Source organism: Seriola aureovittata, chromosome 14 (genome assembly GCF_021018895.1).
Source record: "Seriola aureovittata isolate HTS-2021-v1 ecotype China chromosome 14, ASM2101889v1, whole genome shotgun sequence".
Taxonomy (NCBI): Eukaryota; Metazoa; Chordata; class Actinopteri; order Carangiformes; family Carangidae; genus Seriola; species Seriola aureovittata.
The window spans coordinates 13,561,214-13,580,681 of NC_079377.1; the positions used below are offsets into that span (position 1 = coordinate 13,561,214).

The window sequence follows — 19,468 nt, forward strand, 5'->3', positions numbered from 1 at the left end:
ACTCTGGTTCCTCTGTAAATGCATACATACAATAATATGCATTCAGACAGAATTTTCCTTCATGAAGGTTTCAATGTGCAGTTTTTGTTGTAACTGTTAAAGAGGTGTTGATTCAACTGCATGATTATTTTGGTGGATTTAGTCTGTGGTGCTGTTGCCCTGCATTGCATTCTGTTGACATGTGGTCCTATTGTTTTGTCCACCCCATTCAAATCAATGAACGCAGGCTGAAAAAAAAGACACACCGTTGTAAAAAGCAATACAGATCAACAGCACCACAAGTTGAAGCCTCTAAAATGATCATACAGTTGATTTAGCACCTTTTAAACACAGTGTCAACAAAAAAACAGCAAAAACATAACCTTCATGAAGGGATGATTCAGTGAAGCACTGTTGTATTACACTCCATTAATTTTAGTTAGGCTGGAATAAATATTGTATGTATTAATTTACTTAATATACATACTAGAGGCGGTTTATGTACAGTATATGCATGTTTACAGGATACAGGGCAATACACAGCCTGCTTAGTTTTATATTTAAATATAAGTTGTAGGCAAAGGACTGCGACACAAAATCTTAATCTTCTTTCACTCCTGTTCTGGAGGTACGGGCACACAGGGACAGTTTATTTGACAGGTTAGACAGATAAACCAATAGTTTCTAATCATCTACGCCTTGAGCGTGGGCCGGCTCTGCATCTTGCGCATGCGCAGAGTGTGTGTACATCGGCCGGTGCAGGGGACAGCGGTAAGATGAATATCGTTCTACGTTGGTTAATCTGAAAATTTAATGTTCATTTAAAGTGCAATTATCATTTGCATGCAAGAGACTTGCTACCACTGATGACAGTTTATTGTATGCGTTTAAAACATTCAGGGCTAACTGGCAGCCAACGTTAATTTGGGCCTCACTCGATAATAAATCCAGCACGAGGCTAATCTGGCAACAAAGCTAACGACGTGCAGATGCTAACTTTTAGCTAGCTGTGTATATAGCACCTGTGTGTTACAGCAGCCATGCTGTGCTTTAACGCAACTGTAGTTAAACAAGAAACGTTTTAACAGTGTTGACGAAGACCCAATAACCTAGCTTAAAAGAATGTTTGTCAGTCGCTGTTAACCACAACAATAACAGCATTAGCTAGCGTTAGCCTACTGTCAATTGAAGTGGCTAACGTTAGCCAGCCTGCTGTGTCAGCGGTTATCTCACTAATCTACGGAGCACTGCAGAAATTAAGGGTATTATGTCCTGATACTTCGTGTCTACAAATGAAACATTTGTTCTTCCCAAGTACTATCTCGTTCCCTAAAATGGCTCAGTTATTTTAGTTCCTCTTGTTAGGCTAATATCGTTGAGTTATTGTAAGATAACGGTAGGAGCTAGCTAAAGTTAAAGGTTGTTGTGGCTTTTCCAGTCAGTGTTAACAACATGCTAGCCGTGAAGCAGTAAAATATATTTCTTTTACTAAAGTGCATAAATTCTTCTAAATATAAATTCATTAAAATCAGGGGGGAGCTGTCGCATTCATAACCTAAAGTTATGTCCTTTCCCCTTGGTACTGCCTCGTTTTTATGCTGACTTGGATGTTGGTCTTTGTTTATTCAGTGATGGCTATCTTTGGCTGCAAAGGCATACACGTCTCACTGTGCACCTTTGCATTGTCAAGTAGACAGTGACAGGACAAGGCAAAAAAAAAAGAAAAAGGGATTGCTAGGGATTCATCGAATTTGATACCCCAAACCTTCTCTATGTCATAACATAATGTTTTTGTTATGTTGATTTAGGTGCACAAATGATCAAAATTCTCTGACCCTTATTATCTGGTGGACTTCCTTATAATATACCTCATTTTATGATTTGTTTTGTTTTTAGTAACTAGCATTGGTCTGGTGAGTAGAGACTGCTCTCAATTTACATGAGTCATGGCCCAGTTTGGGGGACAGAAGAATCCGCCCTGGGCGACTCAGTTTGCCACCACAGCGGTGTCCCAGCCGGGTCACTCAGGACAGTCTCTTGACCTCAACAGCCTGCACTGTAAGTATACCAAACCAGAGGGTCTGGGCCATTTCATTTACTTTTTTACCAGGCGCACATTACACTCATAAAGACTCTTTTGGTTAGAAGGACTTAATCTCACTGACTCTTACACCTGCCACCATATTTCCCCCATGTTGTTTTACACAATTGTTCCCAATTTCTCCACACATCTCTGAATTTCATGCCTTATTTTCCTTCTCTGCAGCTCTGGGTGTGCAGCAGCCATCTATTCTGGGAGCATCTCCCTCTGTTTACTCTCAGCAGTCAGCCTTAGCTGCAGCCTCTCTCAGCAACCAGTCTGCTGCAAACTATCAGCTGTCTCAGCAAACTGCTGCCTTGCAGCAGCAAGCTGCAGCAGCTGCTGCAGCGGCACTACAGCAGGTCAGTCACAGTAAGGTACTCAGCAGCATGGTCAGCAATCTATGCATCTTGGCATGGTCACATCTAACACTGTTTGATCATCTATTATCTCTTCCATGTTCTTTTTAATGTCTATAGTCTCAGATCAATACAGCTCTCCAGCAGTATCAGCAGCAGCAGCAACAACAGCAGCAACAACAGCAACAGCAGCAACCTCCCCAGCAACCCCCTCAACAGCAACTGTACAATGTACCTCATCAGGTGAGACATAGGCTCATTTTGCTTTGTGTCACACTCTTGATTTATTTGGAAACCATTATTTAGATTTCTATGGTGGCTTTGTATTGTGATGTGTCAGCAAAATACAAGATTAAAGTGTTGTTGGGAAAATGAGCACAGGTGAGCTCATACAGCACTAGATTCAAAATTCCCCAAGCGTTGATTTGCCTGTTGATAATGTCCCTTTGCAGGCTTTTAAATTGAGATTAAATTCACTGCTGAAATCATCATTATCAAGTTTTCCCTGTCCTTTAGTGTTACATATTTTTTGATAACTAAGCAGTTTTCTCTTGCAGCAAAAATTTGAAGGTAAAATGCTGTGTAAATGTAATTTGATACAACTACTCAAGTTTTTTTTATGCAGCACTAAATAGATCTTGTTTCTACCAGCAAAATCCATTAGTGAACACACAACAGTCGTCTGTAAGGGACAGTCAGAACAGCACAAGGTGGGGTGCTGTAATGTGGGCAAATCTGTTGTATAAAGTCAACAAAATATTTACTGTTGACTGTTGGTATTTTCTGTTTTCCTTTTTTCTTCATAGCTCCCACAGCCTCAACAGGCACTGCTTTCTCAGGTAATGTGCAAAAACACACATCTATTTGCCACATTCTGTGTATTGTTTGTCTTTTCAAAGATGCCAACTCAGGCTTGCAGTTGGGGTTGAATTAACTGCGTTACTCAGTGAGCTCATATGTATCTTTCTTCTCTGTATATCCATTTATATGCGTGCCTTATGTTCAGAGTCACAAGAGGATGAAGTCTATCCCAGCATGCCTTGAGCAAGAGGGAGGGTTATACCAGTTTTGTTAATGCTTTTGTATTTTGTTAATAAGACCAAGATTTTGATTTGCCATCAGAAAGTCTTCTTTTGCATTCTTGCAGAGTGACTATGGTATTCAGTGACTGGGTTTAGACATGCAGCCAAAGTGTGTTCAGAATGGCAGTTTTTTTAAATCCTTCTCTCTATTCCTTACCCTCAGCCCCCTGTCGCTCTGCCCACCAGCTTGAGCCTCTCCAATCCCCAGCAGACAGCCCAGATTACTGTGTCCTACCCAACACCACGTTCAAGTCACCAACAGCAGACGCAGCCACAAAAGCAGCGAGTCTTCACTGGTGTTGTCAACAAGCTACATGACACATTTGGCTTTGTAGATGAAGATGTCTTCTTTCAGCTAAGGTGAAATAGATTATGTCCCTTGGCATCTCTCAGACTGTATATCTTGTGGAAATGATTTTGTAGTTGGAATGACAAGTTAAATGCTCAGTGTCATTGGCTATAAATTTTTCACTGTATGCATTACACTGATACTGTCTTTTTCATATGCCAGTGTTACCCAGCCCAAGTCATTTCCCAGGCCATTATTTGGCAGTGTTATTTGTATACAGGCAGCTTTTTCAATTTGAAACTGATGTGACCTGACATATAGAGATGTCCATTCATGTGCAAATGCTTTTTTAAAATATATTTTTTCAGTGCTGTAAAGGGGAAGACCCCCCAGGTGGGTGACAGGGTCCTAGTGGAAGCCGTGTACAACCCAAATATGCCCTTCAAGTGGAACGCCCAACGCATCCAGACCTTACCTCAGCTAGCAAACCAGTCGGTGAGAACACTCGGATGTTTCACAAATTTGCTCAAGATTAACATTGTTTTGTACATTAAACAACAACTTGGGGGTTTTTGCTTAAATTATTGCTGACTTGATTGATTTTTGGTATCATTATGACTGCAGTCAGCGCAGCATTAGTGTTTTTACTTCACTGTGTTAAAGTTGCCCTGTCTGCTACAAGAAATGGAAAAACACACTTGTCTTTCAATGATTTAATTCATCCATAGTTACTATGTAGTTGCATGTACGTGATGATTTGAGTCCCACTGATACTAGGTCAGACAAAATGTGACCTAAAAATGTTCCCCAATTTAGTACTTCAAAAAGACAGGAAGTGTCTTCTAATCTGAAAATCTCTCTGTTCTTTATGTTTGTCTGTTTGTGTCAGTTAATTTTAGCCTTTGCCTTTACTGATCTGAGTAAACATTGGAACATTTCTTGACTTGCTTCTGTGACAGAGGCTAAATGGTGAAAATGATAACACATCTATTTGAATTGTGAATATTCAAAAATGGAATTCACAGGTTCAAATTAAACCCTGGACAACTCATCTGTCTTAGTCTGAGGAGAGTCCTAATATATTAAGTTTTTTCAGATTTAATCTTATCTCTGTACCTCTCTGTCTTTTATTGACTGTTGTGTTCTCAATCCCTCCTAGCATCAGCAGCAGCCTCAGCCTTTACCTCAAGCTTCCCCACAGCTCGGCAGCCTTTACAATGAGCCAGGGATGCAGCTGCGCTACTCAGACATGCACTCCACTGCGGACAACAGACAAAATGTAACCCCCAAGCCCTGAATCACATGCTGTTTTGGTCCTTCTCCTTACTCAGTTGGTTTCTTTGCTGCTTGGCTTTCTTGCTTAACATATTCATGGTGAAATTTATGCATAGTTACATCTATTCTTAACTCCAGTTTTTGCTTATTTTAGTTTGCTGTTGTTTCCAAATGGATAGAACCAGATTTTTTTGTGGTTTAACGATACATTGCTTTATTTTAAGGTACATTAATGTGTCTTACAGAGAAACATTTTTATACTATTGCTTCATTATACATTTTTGAATGTACTTTTGTGGTAGATGAGTCTTTTTACCCAGATTATATTTATGTTGTTTGGGAAAAAAAACTAATATTGCTTGAGCTATTATTTTTGTTTCAGAGGTGTTTTTGCACTTTTGGCGTCTTAATGCTAAAATCAGTAAATTTCTTTACAGGGGACATTGCAGATGACAGGGACTTCAGAAAAAGCTGCTATAAATACAAATTAAATTTCACCATATTTTAAGTAATGCCAGGAACAGTATGCAGTGAATTTGTAGAACTGCATTGTAACACTGCACTGTAAATGCGGTTCTCAAAAATACATTTCAAGAAACTGTGTTGGTTTGCAGTAATCCTGGTTGTCACAGTTTGTTTTGAAATGCAACACAAATCAGTACTTTACCAACTGAATCAGTGCCTTACCAGGCAGTGGGATATATATAGTTTTAATACCATGTATATGTTTCCTATTGTCTTGATACAGGTTATAGACTGGACATGAAACTCAAAATAGCAGATGCTACTTCATTGTGACTGAGCAAAAATGAAAAGAAATATTGTCACAATGACCTTAAAATGACATGGAGTACACTGTGAAATGCTAATACTGTGATACAATATTTATCTCCAACTCAGGCACAGAGACGTTCACACATTCCTATGTTGACAAGTTAAATGTTAGCCAGGCATCAACTGTTTAACTTCTGTTAAAATATGTGAGCTGACAAATATTAAAATGATGACAAGACATACTATTTTAGGAAGATGACACATTAATATACAGAAGCTTGTATCTGGCTTCAGGTAAAATAATCTCATATGACACAAGTATAGAAGTCAATACTAAGTAATGAGAATGTATCTTTATCCCTCACTTTTTCTTGATGCCTCTTATTTTCTTCATGCAAAAAGTTTGATAAACAAATGTAAAGGTTTGTTTTTTGCTCCAAACAGGTTAAAACTTTGATTATTATTTTTCGGCAGATTCATCTGAAGTCATTCTGAGATTAGGGCTGTGTCCCATAGCAAAACTAAGATGACCCAGACGCCCTCTGGCTTGAGATTTTGTTTCACACCAGGTTTTCTTTGATTAGGACGACCTAACAGGGCACTTCTGATACGATTTCTACAATTGTTTCATCCAAGCAGACTTTCAGACCTTCTCCCAGCTTCTTTCTTTCAAGCAGCCACTGGCCAAGATTTTGTAGAATTCATCATCTTAACTGTTGTGCAGTCAATGGCATGTTATCTAAAGATTGTTTCAGGTCTACCTCTCAACGTGTGCTAACCTTTTTTATTTTTACTTTTCTCCTTTTCTCTAGAGCCAACCTCAAGCTCCTAACATGATGAAAGCAGCCCCCACCATGCTGCAGTCGCTACCTCCCCCAACCACATTCAGTGTTCCGGCCCAGGCTCCCCCTCCTTCCCTCCTGCAGGCCCAGCTGTCTGCTGCCTCTCTGGCCCCTCTCCTCCAAAACCCTCCTCAGCCTCTGCTGCCACAGCCTCCGCCCAAAGGTTAAAAATTTGTTGATTGCATTTTTCTGTTGTTGAATATAAAGCAGTCAGACAAGTTGTGATTATCACTTTGGTACAACGTGGATCACAAAATCAAAGCTGTCTGTGTGTTTTCTTTGAGTGGTTTTAAACAAGCGGGTGCTTTGCTTTATGTCTTTTGTCTGTAGATGTGTTTACGGGGGGTCTGCTTCAGCCCCCAGTGAGGATGATGCCACAGCCGCAGCCTGTCCGACGGATTGAACCTCCACCTCGTTTCCCCAGTCGCAATGATCGAGGCCCTGAGCTCATCCTCAGGACTAAAGAAGAACGCAGGTGAGACGGCGATAGATAACACTCAAGAACATCTGATACTTTCCACTACCTTTTGCATTTAGGTGCTACTTGTGTCACTGTCGTGTATAATTCTGCTTGCTACTAGTAAGTAGTCATTAGTCATCTTAATGTTTTTACTTAATTCATTAGCCGAGACAGAGACCGTGAACGCAGGCGATCGAGAGAGCGCTCACCTACACGCAAACGCTCCAGGGACCGCTCACCGAGACGTGACCGCTCACCAAGACGGCCTCGCAGGGTTGTGCCTCGCTATACTGTCCAGTTTTCCAAGTTCAGCTTAGATGGGTGAGTACAATCTTTTCAGTGATTCATGCTGCGTAGCTGGAAATAGATCATAGTGGTGTAAAATGTCAGGCACTGTACAATATGGCTAGTATGTATTGCTGAGGTAGTGGCTGTCCTCTGTGTATTCTCCAGCTCCAGCTGTGACATGATGGAGCTGAGGAGGCGCTATCAGAGCCTCTACATTCCCAGTGACTTCTTTGATGCTGTCTTCACCTGGGTGGATGCCTTTCCTCTGACACGCCCCTTCCTGTTTAGTAATGCCTGTAATTTCCACATCATGCACAAAGAGGTGGATCCTCTAGTCAAGAATACAGCTGTGCTTGACCCTCCTGATGCCAACCACACCTACAGTGCTAAGGTATGATAAATAAATACACTACACTATGGTGCCTCCGGTACAATGCAGTGGGCAACAACAAACTGCAGATGTCAAGAGGAGGAGTCCCATGTTTTTATATCTTACAAATAAAGTTGTAAGAGCCTTTATTAATTATTTTCACTCCTTTTTAAATAAGCAAAATAACAAAAAAAGTAATGCACAACATGTAGCTGAGGTGATTGAGGTGTATATGCTAGGGATTGTGGTGCTAGGTCTGCTTCAGTTACCCAAGAACCACCTCTCTTTATCCCTACACCAGGATGTTTATATACATTTGGGAGAAGTATGTCTCCAGTTCAGATGGTTACTAAACAGTTAATGTGGTGTCTACATGGTTCAGGTGATGCTGCTGGCTAATCCCAGTATAGAGGAGCTCTACCACAAGTCCTGTGCTCTGGCAGAAGACCCCCAGGAAATGAGAGACTCCTTCCAACATCCTGCTAGACTTATTAAGGTACATCACATCCTTTTCCTGCTACTAACATGCACATGAGCTGACAGTGATGTAATGATCCTATTCCATTGCTGAGCAATTGCAGTGTGGAAGCTTCTTGACTGATGTTGGCTGCCATGTGTAAATGACCCTGGCGGTTTTATCTTTTTTGGTTTTGGTTCCTCAGAGGTATGGTTATTTGGACATGTTGCTGAGCTGTTTGTTTCTGTCTCTATCCTTTTTTTTGCTCTTTTTACTCTCCACACTCCTTTGTCCATATTCCCCATTTCCACCTAACCTGTACTCTGTGGCTCTCCTTTGTACCGTCTGTCTTTCTCCTTCAGTTTTTGGTGGGAATGAGAGGTAAAGATGAGGCCATGGCCATTGGCGGTCACTGGTCTCCCTCTCTGGATGGAGCTGACCCAGAGAAGGATCCCTCAGTCCTCATAAAGACAGCCATACGCTGTTGCAAGGCACTCACAGGAATAGACCTTAGTCTGTGCACTCAGTGGTAAGAGCTGCTATTCTCATCAGTATTTATTTGTCTTATTGATTGTGTTTCTTTTTAAACCTATTAACTCTGCTGGTACTAAAATTCCAAATTGAGCATCTATAATATGCTGTTTATTTTACTACCTCTATACTAAATCTCATTCTGAACATTTTGGGTGATATTTTTTGTTTCCTTTTTATATCAATGATTATTGTGTTGTTAATTTGCTACCTATTATTTATTGTGTTGTGCAATGTTCTTTTGGCCTTTTGTGTGTTGTCGTCTTGGCCCTCTCTTTCTGTCACACTATACATATATATGCATATTTCATTGTGATGAAAAACCAAACGCATGGACATTGTGGCTGGAAGCAGTAGCCTGGACCAGAAGACACTGCCATTAATTTTTATTTATTTATTTTTCTGTTCTTTCTGTTAAATATCTTACATATTTAACTGGCTTTCACTGTCTTGTTGATTCTGTCTCTCTTGGCACAACCCTAATGTAGTGCGTTAAGTGTATCCTAGGTTAAATGCAGAACACTCATCCACAATTGGCTGAAGCTATAATGGGGATGAATTTGGGGGTGTGATTTATTTTATGTGATTGTCTGTCAACTTTCTCAAAATGGCTGGCGTAACCTGTGACAACAGTTGGAGAGCAGCAGACTGGGTCCATTTGTCTATGCTGTGTGTTGTATGGGAGGGTCACTGTAATGATGTGTACGATCATTCAGTGACCTAATGGGAGGGAGTAGCTGTAGAAGGCTCGCCTTAGCAAGGCATGCCTTTATACTGTGCCCTGACCAGAATGTTTCTTTCCAATGCACCCTCTTCCTTTGCGACAGGTATCGTTTTGCAGAGATTCGCTATCATCGGCCGGAGGAGACACACAAGGGGCGGACAGTCCCTGCTCATGTGGAGACAGTGGTTTTGTTTCTTCCGGATGTTTGGCATTGTCTTCCTACCCGCTCAGAGTGGGAGGTGCTGTCACGGCGACTCCGGGAGCAGCTGGCTGAGAAGCTGTCGGCCGAGCGAAAGGAGGCGGATGGAGAACAGGCACTGAACCGCTAATCCCTCTCTTCTCATTTCCGCTTCTCACAGGAAGGCACAGGAATTACAAAAAACAAACCCCAGATACACATCAGACACAAAGCACACCTCACCATTCACGCACACAAACACAGGCAGATTATTGTTCCACCAAACCTCACCTAGGCTTCTTCTGTTTACTCCTCCACCTTATCCCTTCTCCTCTGCTCCAACTCCTCCATTCCTCCATCAGCACTCCCATCTTCCCTCACATCGAGCAGACACATACAGTGGAAGCAGTGAGACTAGGTTGTGTTGTGTAGGCCCCGATTGCAACTGATAAAACAGCTTCCAGTTCCTTAAACACCTCATAATTGGGTGCTAATCTGGGTGTAATCATTCATGTTAATCCTGACATTTTGTTGAGCATTACTTGAAAAAAATGCTTGCAAAACCTGATTTCATTTTTGGTGCTTGCGAATTGGTTTAGCAATGATCTCAAATAGTTTCCCAGATTTTAACCAGTGGTACTTTTTTTAACACTGGAATCCATAATTCTTCTTAAAACTGGAATCTGTGGAGTCAGCTGCATGTAAATAATGTGTTTGTTGTAGAAATGTGTATTTCTATGATTTTTCACATCAATTTGATATCGTCTGACTTCGAAAAGAGAACCTCCCCCTAAGTCCTGTTTCTTGTCTGTTCTTGTTGTTGGATTCTACATTCTCATTTGGACTATATGTAGAATTTGGTTTTTCCAGGGCAGTTGGTTGGACAGAAGGACAGATGGCTCCTATCTGACGTAGGTGTATAAAACCCATAAATGGCAATACCCAATACCCCAGCCATAGACCATGGTAGGGCCACCCTATCCTCACTCCGTTTGGAGCCCAGCTTCAGTTCACCTGATGTACCTACACACCTTTTGGACACACCTCTCATTGATTTTTACCTTTTTTGTGTTCCACAGATTGATTGATTGGCAGCTGGGGGGCATTTCTGTTGGTTTTCATAAGAGCTAGAGAGCTTCCCTGTGTACGCTTCAGTAGCAGTGGACTTAAACACAGTCGAGAGCTCACTAGGACGAGACAATGAAAGACAGATGTGACCTTGCTTCTTGCACGGATCTACTTTAAAGCTCACTAAGGCCATGAGTTTTGTTCTGACTGTTTCCTATCCCTCCTCTTTCTCTCTCTCTGCCTGTCTCTATCTTAATGATTTCCTGTCAAGGAGGAAGAGGAGAAGGATGATGATGAATCGAAGGACGTCAGTAATCCCACTCACTGGGCTAAACTTGACCCGAAATCAATGAAGGTAAGATTCAATAAGAGCATCTCGGTACAGATGACAGGTAGATGTGTAGCTGAATCTGGAGAACAGACAAGGCAGACTTGTTAAAATTGACTGTGGACCTGTAACATCATAAAAATTTGATTGATTCATTTATGTGTAGAAATTAGTTCACATCAGTTGGAATCGGCTACTTCTCTTGCCGAGGTTAAATATTTTTCTGTTTTCTGTTTTCTCCTTGTAGGTAAATGACCTGCGGAAGGAACTTGATTGTCGCTCTCTAAGTTCTAAGGGGTTAAAGTCGCAGTTGATTGCTCGCCTCACAAAGCAGCTGAAGGTGGAGGAGCAGGTGGAGGAGTCCAAGGAGCCCGAGAAACCAGAGACCAAAGTTGCTGAGGAAGAGGAGCCATCTCGCACTGAGGAAGACAGAGAGGTACAGAGAAATTCTTTAACTAAATATTTCTGTGGAAAAGATTTGGTAAGATGAGAGAATATAGTAGAAGCAACATTTTGGTTAATGTTGCTGGACTAATGTGGATGTCTCTTTTTATACTGTACAAAACAATTAAATAGTTTTGGCAATCTTTTCAGTATTATGATTTGTCTTAAATTTCACCTGAAGTGTTCCTCTAACTCAAGTGTTATTTTCTGTTAGGAGGAGGAAAGGAAGAGGCTGGAGGAGATTGAACGCCAGCGGAGAGAAAGGCGCTACATCCTCCCTGATGAGCCCACCATCCTCGTACACCCTAACTGGGCAGCCAAAAATGGCAAATTTGACTGTAGTGTCATGTCCCTGAGTGTGCTCCTGGACTACAGACTGGAAGACAACAAGGAGCACTCTTTTGAGGTGAGACTTTTTTACGCTGCTTCACAACAAAAATTTAAGAAATTACAGTGTGCATGTTCTTAATTGGTGTGTGAGGCCAATAGCCTCGGTTTTGACTGCCATAAACCCAACATTTTTGCCCATGCAGGTTTGTAATACACCATTATCTTTTTCTTTCCAGGTCTCCCTATTTGCTGAGCTGTTTAACGAGATGCTACAGAGAGACTTTGGCTATCGCATATATAAAGCCCTTGCTGCTTTTCCTGCCAAAGATGACAAGAAGGAAAAGGAGAAGAAAGCCAAAAAAGAGGCAGAAAAGAAAGAGGTTGAGAAGCGTGAAATAAAGAAGGAAAAAGAAGAGGAAAATGAAGAACCAGCAGTGAAGAAGACCAAAGAGGATGATGATGATAGGAGGAAGGTAAGCCATTCACACCTGTCAAGTGATTTCAGTCTTGTCATTTGCTCAACAAATGATGTGTTTTCATGCAGTTGTGTGACTTGTTTTTAACCAGTGCGATGAAAAGGCTGTGAAAAAGGAGGAGTCTCGTGATGAAGAGGAGAACGAAGATGATGGCAGTGCAGCCAATGCTGAAGAATACGACCCCATGGAGGCTGAAGATGCAGATGATGACGATGATGATGGTACTGCATTCTTCCTTTTTATTTTATTTTTTTTAAAATACAGATTATTTTTGAATTTCCCACAATATGAGTTGGTCAGTGATGAGAAACCATGCACCACGCTGAACCTGTGATGGATAACATTTCCACAGTTTCTGAGGCCTTATGTGGGGAAAAACATTGCTTTCTGTTTTTGATATTTATTTTTTTCTTGTGGTCACACTGCTAAAACACTCAAAGTAATAATAGGATTTTAAAAAGTATTGACAAACATCTTGTTGAGTCAACAACCTTTTCATTTCACTGATAGATACCTGTCTAACGTGCACTATTTGTCCCCACTCTGTCCCATTCACATTTCTTTTGCTATTTCTTAGACAAGGATGATGATGACTCTAATGACAGAGACAGGAAAGACCGCAAGGACGACCGCAAGTCATCAAAAGAGAGGTCCTCTAAAGACAAGGTTGGTTAGTTTCTGTTGTAGGCCTATTATTAAGACACGGGTGTCATGTCAGCATGGTTGTTGGTGTAAATGTGGTTCTTGTTACACCAGGAGAAGAAGCAGATGGTCACACACAACAGGGAGCTGTTGATGGCGTTTGTGTACTTTGACCAGAGCCACTGTGGCTATTTGCTGGAGAGGGACTTGGAGGAGATCTTGTACACACTCGGACTACACTTGTCTCGTGCTCAGGTGAAAACACATACACACATAAACCAAATCATATCCATGGTCTGTTTCTGGATCTGTGCATCCCTGATTCTTAGTCTGTCTTATTTACTTTGTTTACCCACTCACTCACTGCCTGCTGGAGCTTTTGTGTTTTTTTCTCTGTGGATGTGCAAATCAACTCAAATAAACTGTCTTGTTGTTTTTTGTCTATTTGCAGACAAAGAAGCTGTTGAACAAACCGGTGGTCAGAGAGTCTTGTTACTACCGTAAATTGACAGACAGGGGAAAGGATGAACCTATTCCCTCCTTTAATGAAGCCCAGATAGAAAACCTCTTAGGTAACACCATGTTGCTAAAGGCACAATTTTTGAAGTTGGGGTAGGCAGAAATCTAGAATAGGCAAAAAAAAAACCAAAAAACAATGAATTTGAAAATATATCCTTACTCCTGCAACTCTCCTGTCTCCCCATCCCTCCCACCACACACACACACACACACACACACACACACACACACACACACACACACACACACACACACACACACACGACTCCCGTCTCCCGGCTCGATTTTCTAAAGCCCGAGGACGGAGCCAAGAGGAGGTGCAGACGTCTAGTGTTTAGTCTAGGAGAACTGCAATATGCTGAAAGGAGGTTATGGAATTTTTGCTCAGTGAAGCCAAAAAACTACTGCATACCCCACCTTCAAATCTATCATGACATCGGAAGCATCATAAAATAAATGGCGACCATATGGCAAACTCTTTCCTTTATGAAATTTTTCTCTCTTATTCCGTCAGGTAACCGAGGACTACTTCCTGCTCCCAAAGTTCGTGCTCAGTCGGAGGCCAGTGAGTCTGGTAATCTGATCGTCTATAATGGAGCCATGGTCGACGTCGGCAGCATGATGCAGAAACTGGAGAAGAGTGAGAAGGCAAGAGAGGAAATAGAACAGAAACTCATGGTGCAGGATGCCAAAATGGGTATGATCCTAACTGTATTATACTTCATATGTTGTCTTTGAAAATGATATTGTGTCTTGAGTTGCAAGCCACACTCTGTGTCAGTAGTCCATCAGGACAATGATCTGGCTCAATTTGAGCTTTGCTACAAAGAAGCCCAGTCTCACTTCATTCAGCATTCTTCCCTCTGTGATTTCTGTTGGGACGTGGACTGGCACATTGCCACAAATTGCCACATACAGTGTATAAAACAGGATTCAGAAATATTGTTTTTGATAATAAAAGTCAGGGATAGTGATAAAGAAACCAGCTAAAATGTTCAGTCCAGAAACACAGTGTTTTATATGGAATAGAAAAGATACTAAACTTCAATTACCCTGCGGGACATTAAATGTCTTCTTGCCTTCCCTAATTATCACAATAATCCTAACACAATAAACACAAAAGGCATCACAGCAATGTATGTGCAGGAGTTATTACAATCTATGTAATTCAAATCTCTCAGCATGGGGCTGTTTTTTATGGCTGCATTTGAAACAAAGGATTCCTCGTATGTGTCTTTGTTTACAGGAGATGCTCTATAGAGTCATCCAGAAGGCCTCATCTCAAATTCAGAATAGAGGGTTTTTTAAAAAAAAAATGTTTTTAATAGACAGTGGTTTCTTGTACAGCAGTATTGTACAGTGATCTCTGTTGGCAGCCTATAATTTTTATGGCTGTGTTGTTGTAGTCAGGTTACTGTACCAGGTTAATATTGTCAAACACCAAGGTGCCTTCTATTAGACTGAGCTACATTTTTGCAGGACATTTGGTGTTCAAACCCCTTGCTTTCTTTAAAAAGTATTATTTCTGACAGGCTTTCATATGTCATTGTCTGTGAAATTCAATGTGATCAATGTATGTTCACAGATACTTAAAACTGTTCACTGCCACTTAACTTAGTAAGCTAACTTAATAAACGTGTTAAATTTGGCTGTATTCATTTGTCTTTTGGTTGATAAGATTAGCATTTCCAAAATTATGCAGCTTGAAAATCCCATTTTCCTTAGGTGTAGTATATCGTTCTGATCCTTGAGTAGTAGAAAAGCTTCTTTGACCTGACTCTACCTCTTGTCAACTCTGCTTTATTGTTTACCTAACTTGAGTGTAGCCCTTCCTCTTAACTTAGTTGTATTTCATTCCAGATGAAGATGCAAAGGCTAAAGCACAGTTGGAGCAAGCTAACAAAACCTTGTCCAGGGAGCTGGAGGAGGTGAAAAGCAGTCTCAGCCAAACTGAGCAGACGCTCAAGGCCGCAGAGGAGCAGAGGACGATCTACCACGACCACATTAGCAAGACGTCCAACACCTTGATGTCCACTGTCAAAGGCCTATTGGCAGTGCTGAAAAAGGTGCACCATTTTCAAAAAACACCACAACATCTGTTAATCTGTTTCATTTTTACATTGAGGCCGGAAGTGAGCTCACATTCACTGATTGCTTTTTCTTTCTTTCAGGATCAGGAAGTAGACGAGTCTGGTGACGAAGTCACTGGTGATCACATTAGGATGTCTCAAACGAACGGCGCTGATGAATGAGTGACACTTTTAAAATAAATGAAGCTAATCTGTAACACTGATTATCTTAAAAATTGTAAATATTCACTAAACAAGCATAATTTGTTTTATTTGGACCTATTGTCTCCCAAGTACATGTATAAATTAATGAATTAGTTCCCTTGTGTTAATTTGACCTCAGTTTCTGTGTACAATAGATTTGTTTCTGAGGAGTTAATTTTCTTACCTTGCATAACTTTAATTATCTTAAAGCTTTGAAAGGCTTATTTTCATAGTTTTAAGTAAATTAAATTCGGTTGCAAACTTTCTTTTGCCATTGCTTTAGGTTTGTTATGGCCAATAAAATGCCACATTGTAGATTTAAATGCCAGTATGTGTGAGTTGTACTTTTCAGAGATTTTTGTTTTTCTAATGAGCAATAATGATGCTATTTATGTGTGAGAGAATTCAGTCAAAAACTATATTTAAAAGAAACTAATTTTAGATGGAAAAGGGTGGGAAGGGGTTCTCTGTGGTTCAGACAGAATTTCTTTATAAATCGTCCTCATCCACTGTTAAACCACAACTGTGTTAAATAAACCCATTTAGTTCCTTCTGCCTAACTTACTTTAACTGGTTTCTGCTGTTTTTTCATCTTGACACATGGCTATGCATGGTTCCTGCCTCTCTTGGACCTTTTTGCTGTCAGCACCTCCTGACTGTATCCACCAACTGCTGTGCTGCCACCAACTGTGCTTCATGTTTTACTGTGACGAGCATCTGTCTTATTTTCTGAAAAAGGAAACTACACATGAGCCAAAAAATAAGCTCGATGAATGTGTGTTCTGTTGAAGGAATCTTTGCTGCAGAGACATGACCATTTTGAAATCCATCTCTGAATTGTGTATGTTGGTTTGGGTTGTTCTAGAAAAGAGCCACAATTATATTCAAATGTGCTCCAAAGCAGGCAATTTTATTTTTCTATTGAAAATGTACTCTATGGATGTCTTGTGCAAGAGTAAAGTGGTCCATTTTAACAATAAGTGTGTCTGCATTTTTTTTTTCCACGTTTGTATGATTTAATGTTAATTAAGTGGAAGAATATGGCCATCATTAGGTGGGATTGTTGTGAAAGCAATCCCTCTATATGTTCTCAGGTTCAAAAAGTCTTTTTGATTCGTATCTCTTAAATGCTTCAACACAGAAACTCCATTCGAACTTTCAAATGTTCAGCTCAATTAGGACAGTATTGGATGTCTGCAGTTTTTTGATATATTTCATACTGATTTTGATTTTTCTATGGAGGTAGATTTGTTTGTGTTATTTGTGAACAGATCGAGAATTTGTGTGTAAATGTGTAATCTGTAAATATAAAACACCTTCCACAAACAATAAATAAATTGGCAAATTCACCAAAATATTTTGAAAATATAAAACTGATTTGCAAATACAAAGTTCCATTAAAATTCAATTAATATACAAATAGATGAAAAGCATTTATGAATATATTCCTAACATTTACAACTTCAACTTAAAACTGTCATTTATGCCCTGGTAAAACAAGCAGTTGCCACTGCCCCAGACAGACTAATAAGTGGCAAGGAAGTGACATCCTGCTTTGATTCTGACTCCAAAAGAGTGTAGAGACATAAATGTAAATGCAATGGACTGTGGGCGCTGTTTGCTTATTTTATTTGAATAGTCACTGTAGAGCAGGTTATGTTTTTGAAGATTAATTGTCAACAGCTTTTCAATTTTCATTTTAATAATTTTCATTTTAATATGTTCATAGAACAGCCATGAGTATGTGAAAATGAAAATGCAAATTGGATTACTGCATTTTCTTTTTAATTTTTTTCCTACTTTGCTCCGCTGAAGAGCTGCACAAGAACAGGCGTTTGTTAATCAATTTCACCTCAAAAAACAAAAAAACTAAGAAAAGGTGAATGTAGCCTTCAAAAATGTAAAACTTTTTATTGCACAGCTTTTCAGATATAGTGCCCTGAGACAAAAAAAATGTGGAAAAAATAGATATCATAAAATGAAACAACTATTGATATACATATATTTCCAATACTCTTCTGGCTTTTTCTTTAGACGAGCTGAGGTGCTGCAGCTGGATCAAGTTGTATGCCTGAACTTGTCACCATCTTCTATTTGTTACTGCAGCCTGGTCGTGGACGTTCCTCATCCACTCTTTGGCAGAGGCAGAGCATGTGCCGCAGAAACTGCTTAAATGTGTTCCGAGTCACTCAAATGTTGCCAGAGATGCAGTAATTAGCGTTAATGTTCTTTTACACATGATTTTGGTAGATTACTGTCACTTTTGAGGTAAGACACTTTTGCACCATGAGATAAGTTGCTCATACAGTTAATGACATCCTGCTTTTTTAAAAATGCACAATCACCGACCAAAGCGTGTAGAAAAAGTTTTGGAAGGCTGATAAATCTCTGGAGAACTGTCACTGACTTCCGCCACTGACACATAAAAAAAACCCCACGTTGCTTGCCGCGCATGCGTCTTGGAGACTGTTGCTGGTTGATGGCGTACAAAACCTAACATGAGTCTAATTAACCCCGGTAATCGGCCACGGCTATAGTGCTAATTAAAATTCAAACAATAATACTAAACGTCTGGCATTTCTAACGTGATATAGCCAGAGACAGTGGAGAAACCCTTTGACAAAGCGTGAAACCGAGAGCCCAAGCGATGTAATTTCAAGCGCTCTTGGGGGCCCCCTGGTGGCCAGGGGCGCCCCAATCAGCCATTTAGCTCGCTTATGCCTTGCGCTGGCCTTGCTATTATCACCTGTAAGAGATGAGTTGGCTGTTCTACTGACTGCACAGGAGTAATGACGATAACTGCCAATTATAGCCTACATGTAGAAAATGCCAATATGCTGTAAACAGCAAATGGACTGAAAAACAACACATAGAAGACTACGTGCTCTTACTTTGAAAAGCGGAAATGGCGTCATTAGCAGACGCTCACTTGTTTTCCAAGTGATACAAGTCGATTTTGGTTAAGACTGGCAAAAAGTGTGTTTCTAAACTCCGTGTGTAAAATTGAAATACACAAGCGTAGAATTGAGATTCATAAATGCTTTTTCTCAGCACAAATACAAAATTGATTCACAAATGTATGTTTGAAAGTTGTAAATGTTAGGATGCTATTCAAAAATGCTTTTCATTTATTTGTAAATTAATTGAATGTATTAATATAATAAAAATAATATAATTTTGTTTGTGGAATTTGTTAGTGAATTTGCAAATTCGTTTTATGTCTGCAAGATATTCTTGTGAATTTGCAAATTTATTTTTTGTATTTGTGGAAGGTGTTTTATATTTACAGATTACACATTTATGCACGGATTGTACGGATCTACCTTCATATTTTTCTGACATTTTTTCCCATTAAGATGAATGGATGAAATGTTCAAAATGTCCAGTTTTCCACATCTTTTCATGGATTTTCCAACTAATTCATACTTTCAAATAGAAACTTTATTCAAACTTTAAAATGTTCAGAAACAATTTTACATTTTCGTTTGTGTTCAACTTTTGAATACCATTCATACTTTTTATTCAGAAATTGCATTTTTCATTTTATTATTTACATGACCCTGGAACAAAAAGACTTGTTGTTTGTGGTTGAAACGAAATAATGTGACTTTCAGCTGACCCAGTGAAAAAGCATATCCTGAGGAGTCATATTATTATCCAGTTGTGGTATTTTCTGTTTGTAATGCAGCACTTCTTGTCA

The 19,468-nt window shown here is 39.9% G+C and overlaps 1 protein-coding gene across 1 annotated transcript; it reads left to right on the forward strand.

The window, feature by feature from the left end:
• The first annotated feature begins 710 nt into the window (after positions 1–710).
• On the forward strand, positions 711–16,748 carry ccar1 (cell division cycle and apoptosis regulator 1). Its single transcript, XM_056395544.1, has 26 exons — positions 711–750; positions 1,876–2,037; positions 2,246–2,421; positions 2,539–2,661; positions 3,225–3,257; positions 3,664–3,860; positions 4,158–4,284; positions 4,949–5,068; positions 6,651–6,843; positions 7,011–7,155; positions 7,306–7,461; positions 7,594–7,819; positions 8,181–8,294; positions 8,618–8,784; positions 9,614–9,824; positions 11,028–11,111; positions 11,332–11,520; positions 11,743–11,934; positions 12,095–12,331; positions 12,426–12,555; positions 12,912–13,000; positions 13,091–13,231; positions 13,428–13,548; positions 14,010–14,192; positions 15,356–15,561; positions 15,667–16,748. The coding sequence occupies exons 2-26, from the start codon at positions 1,926–1,928 to the stop codon at positions 15,745–15,747; spliced, it is 3,753 nt and encodes a 1,250-aa protein (XP_056251519.1). The 5' UTR covers positions 711–750; positions 1,876–1,925; the 3' UTR covers positions 15,748–16,748.
• Positions 16,749–19,468: the final 2,720 nt, after the last annotated feature.

Bases quoted from the DNA above. Each gene is read 5' to 3' on its own strand.
- ccar1 (XM_056395544.1), top strand. From the start codon at position 1,926: ATGGCCCAGTTTGGGGGACAGAAGAATCCGCCCTGGGCGACTCAGTTT. The intron at 11,112-11,331 runs GTAAGATTCAAT...TTCTCCTTGTAG, and splicing joins TTGACCCGAAATCAATGAAG to GTAAATGACCTGCGGAAGGA. The intron at 11,521-11,742 runs GTACAGAGAAAT...ATTTTCTGTTAG, and splicing joins GCACTGAGGAAGACAGAGAG to GAGGAGGAAAGGAAGAGGCT.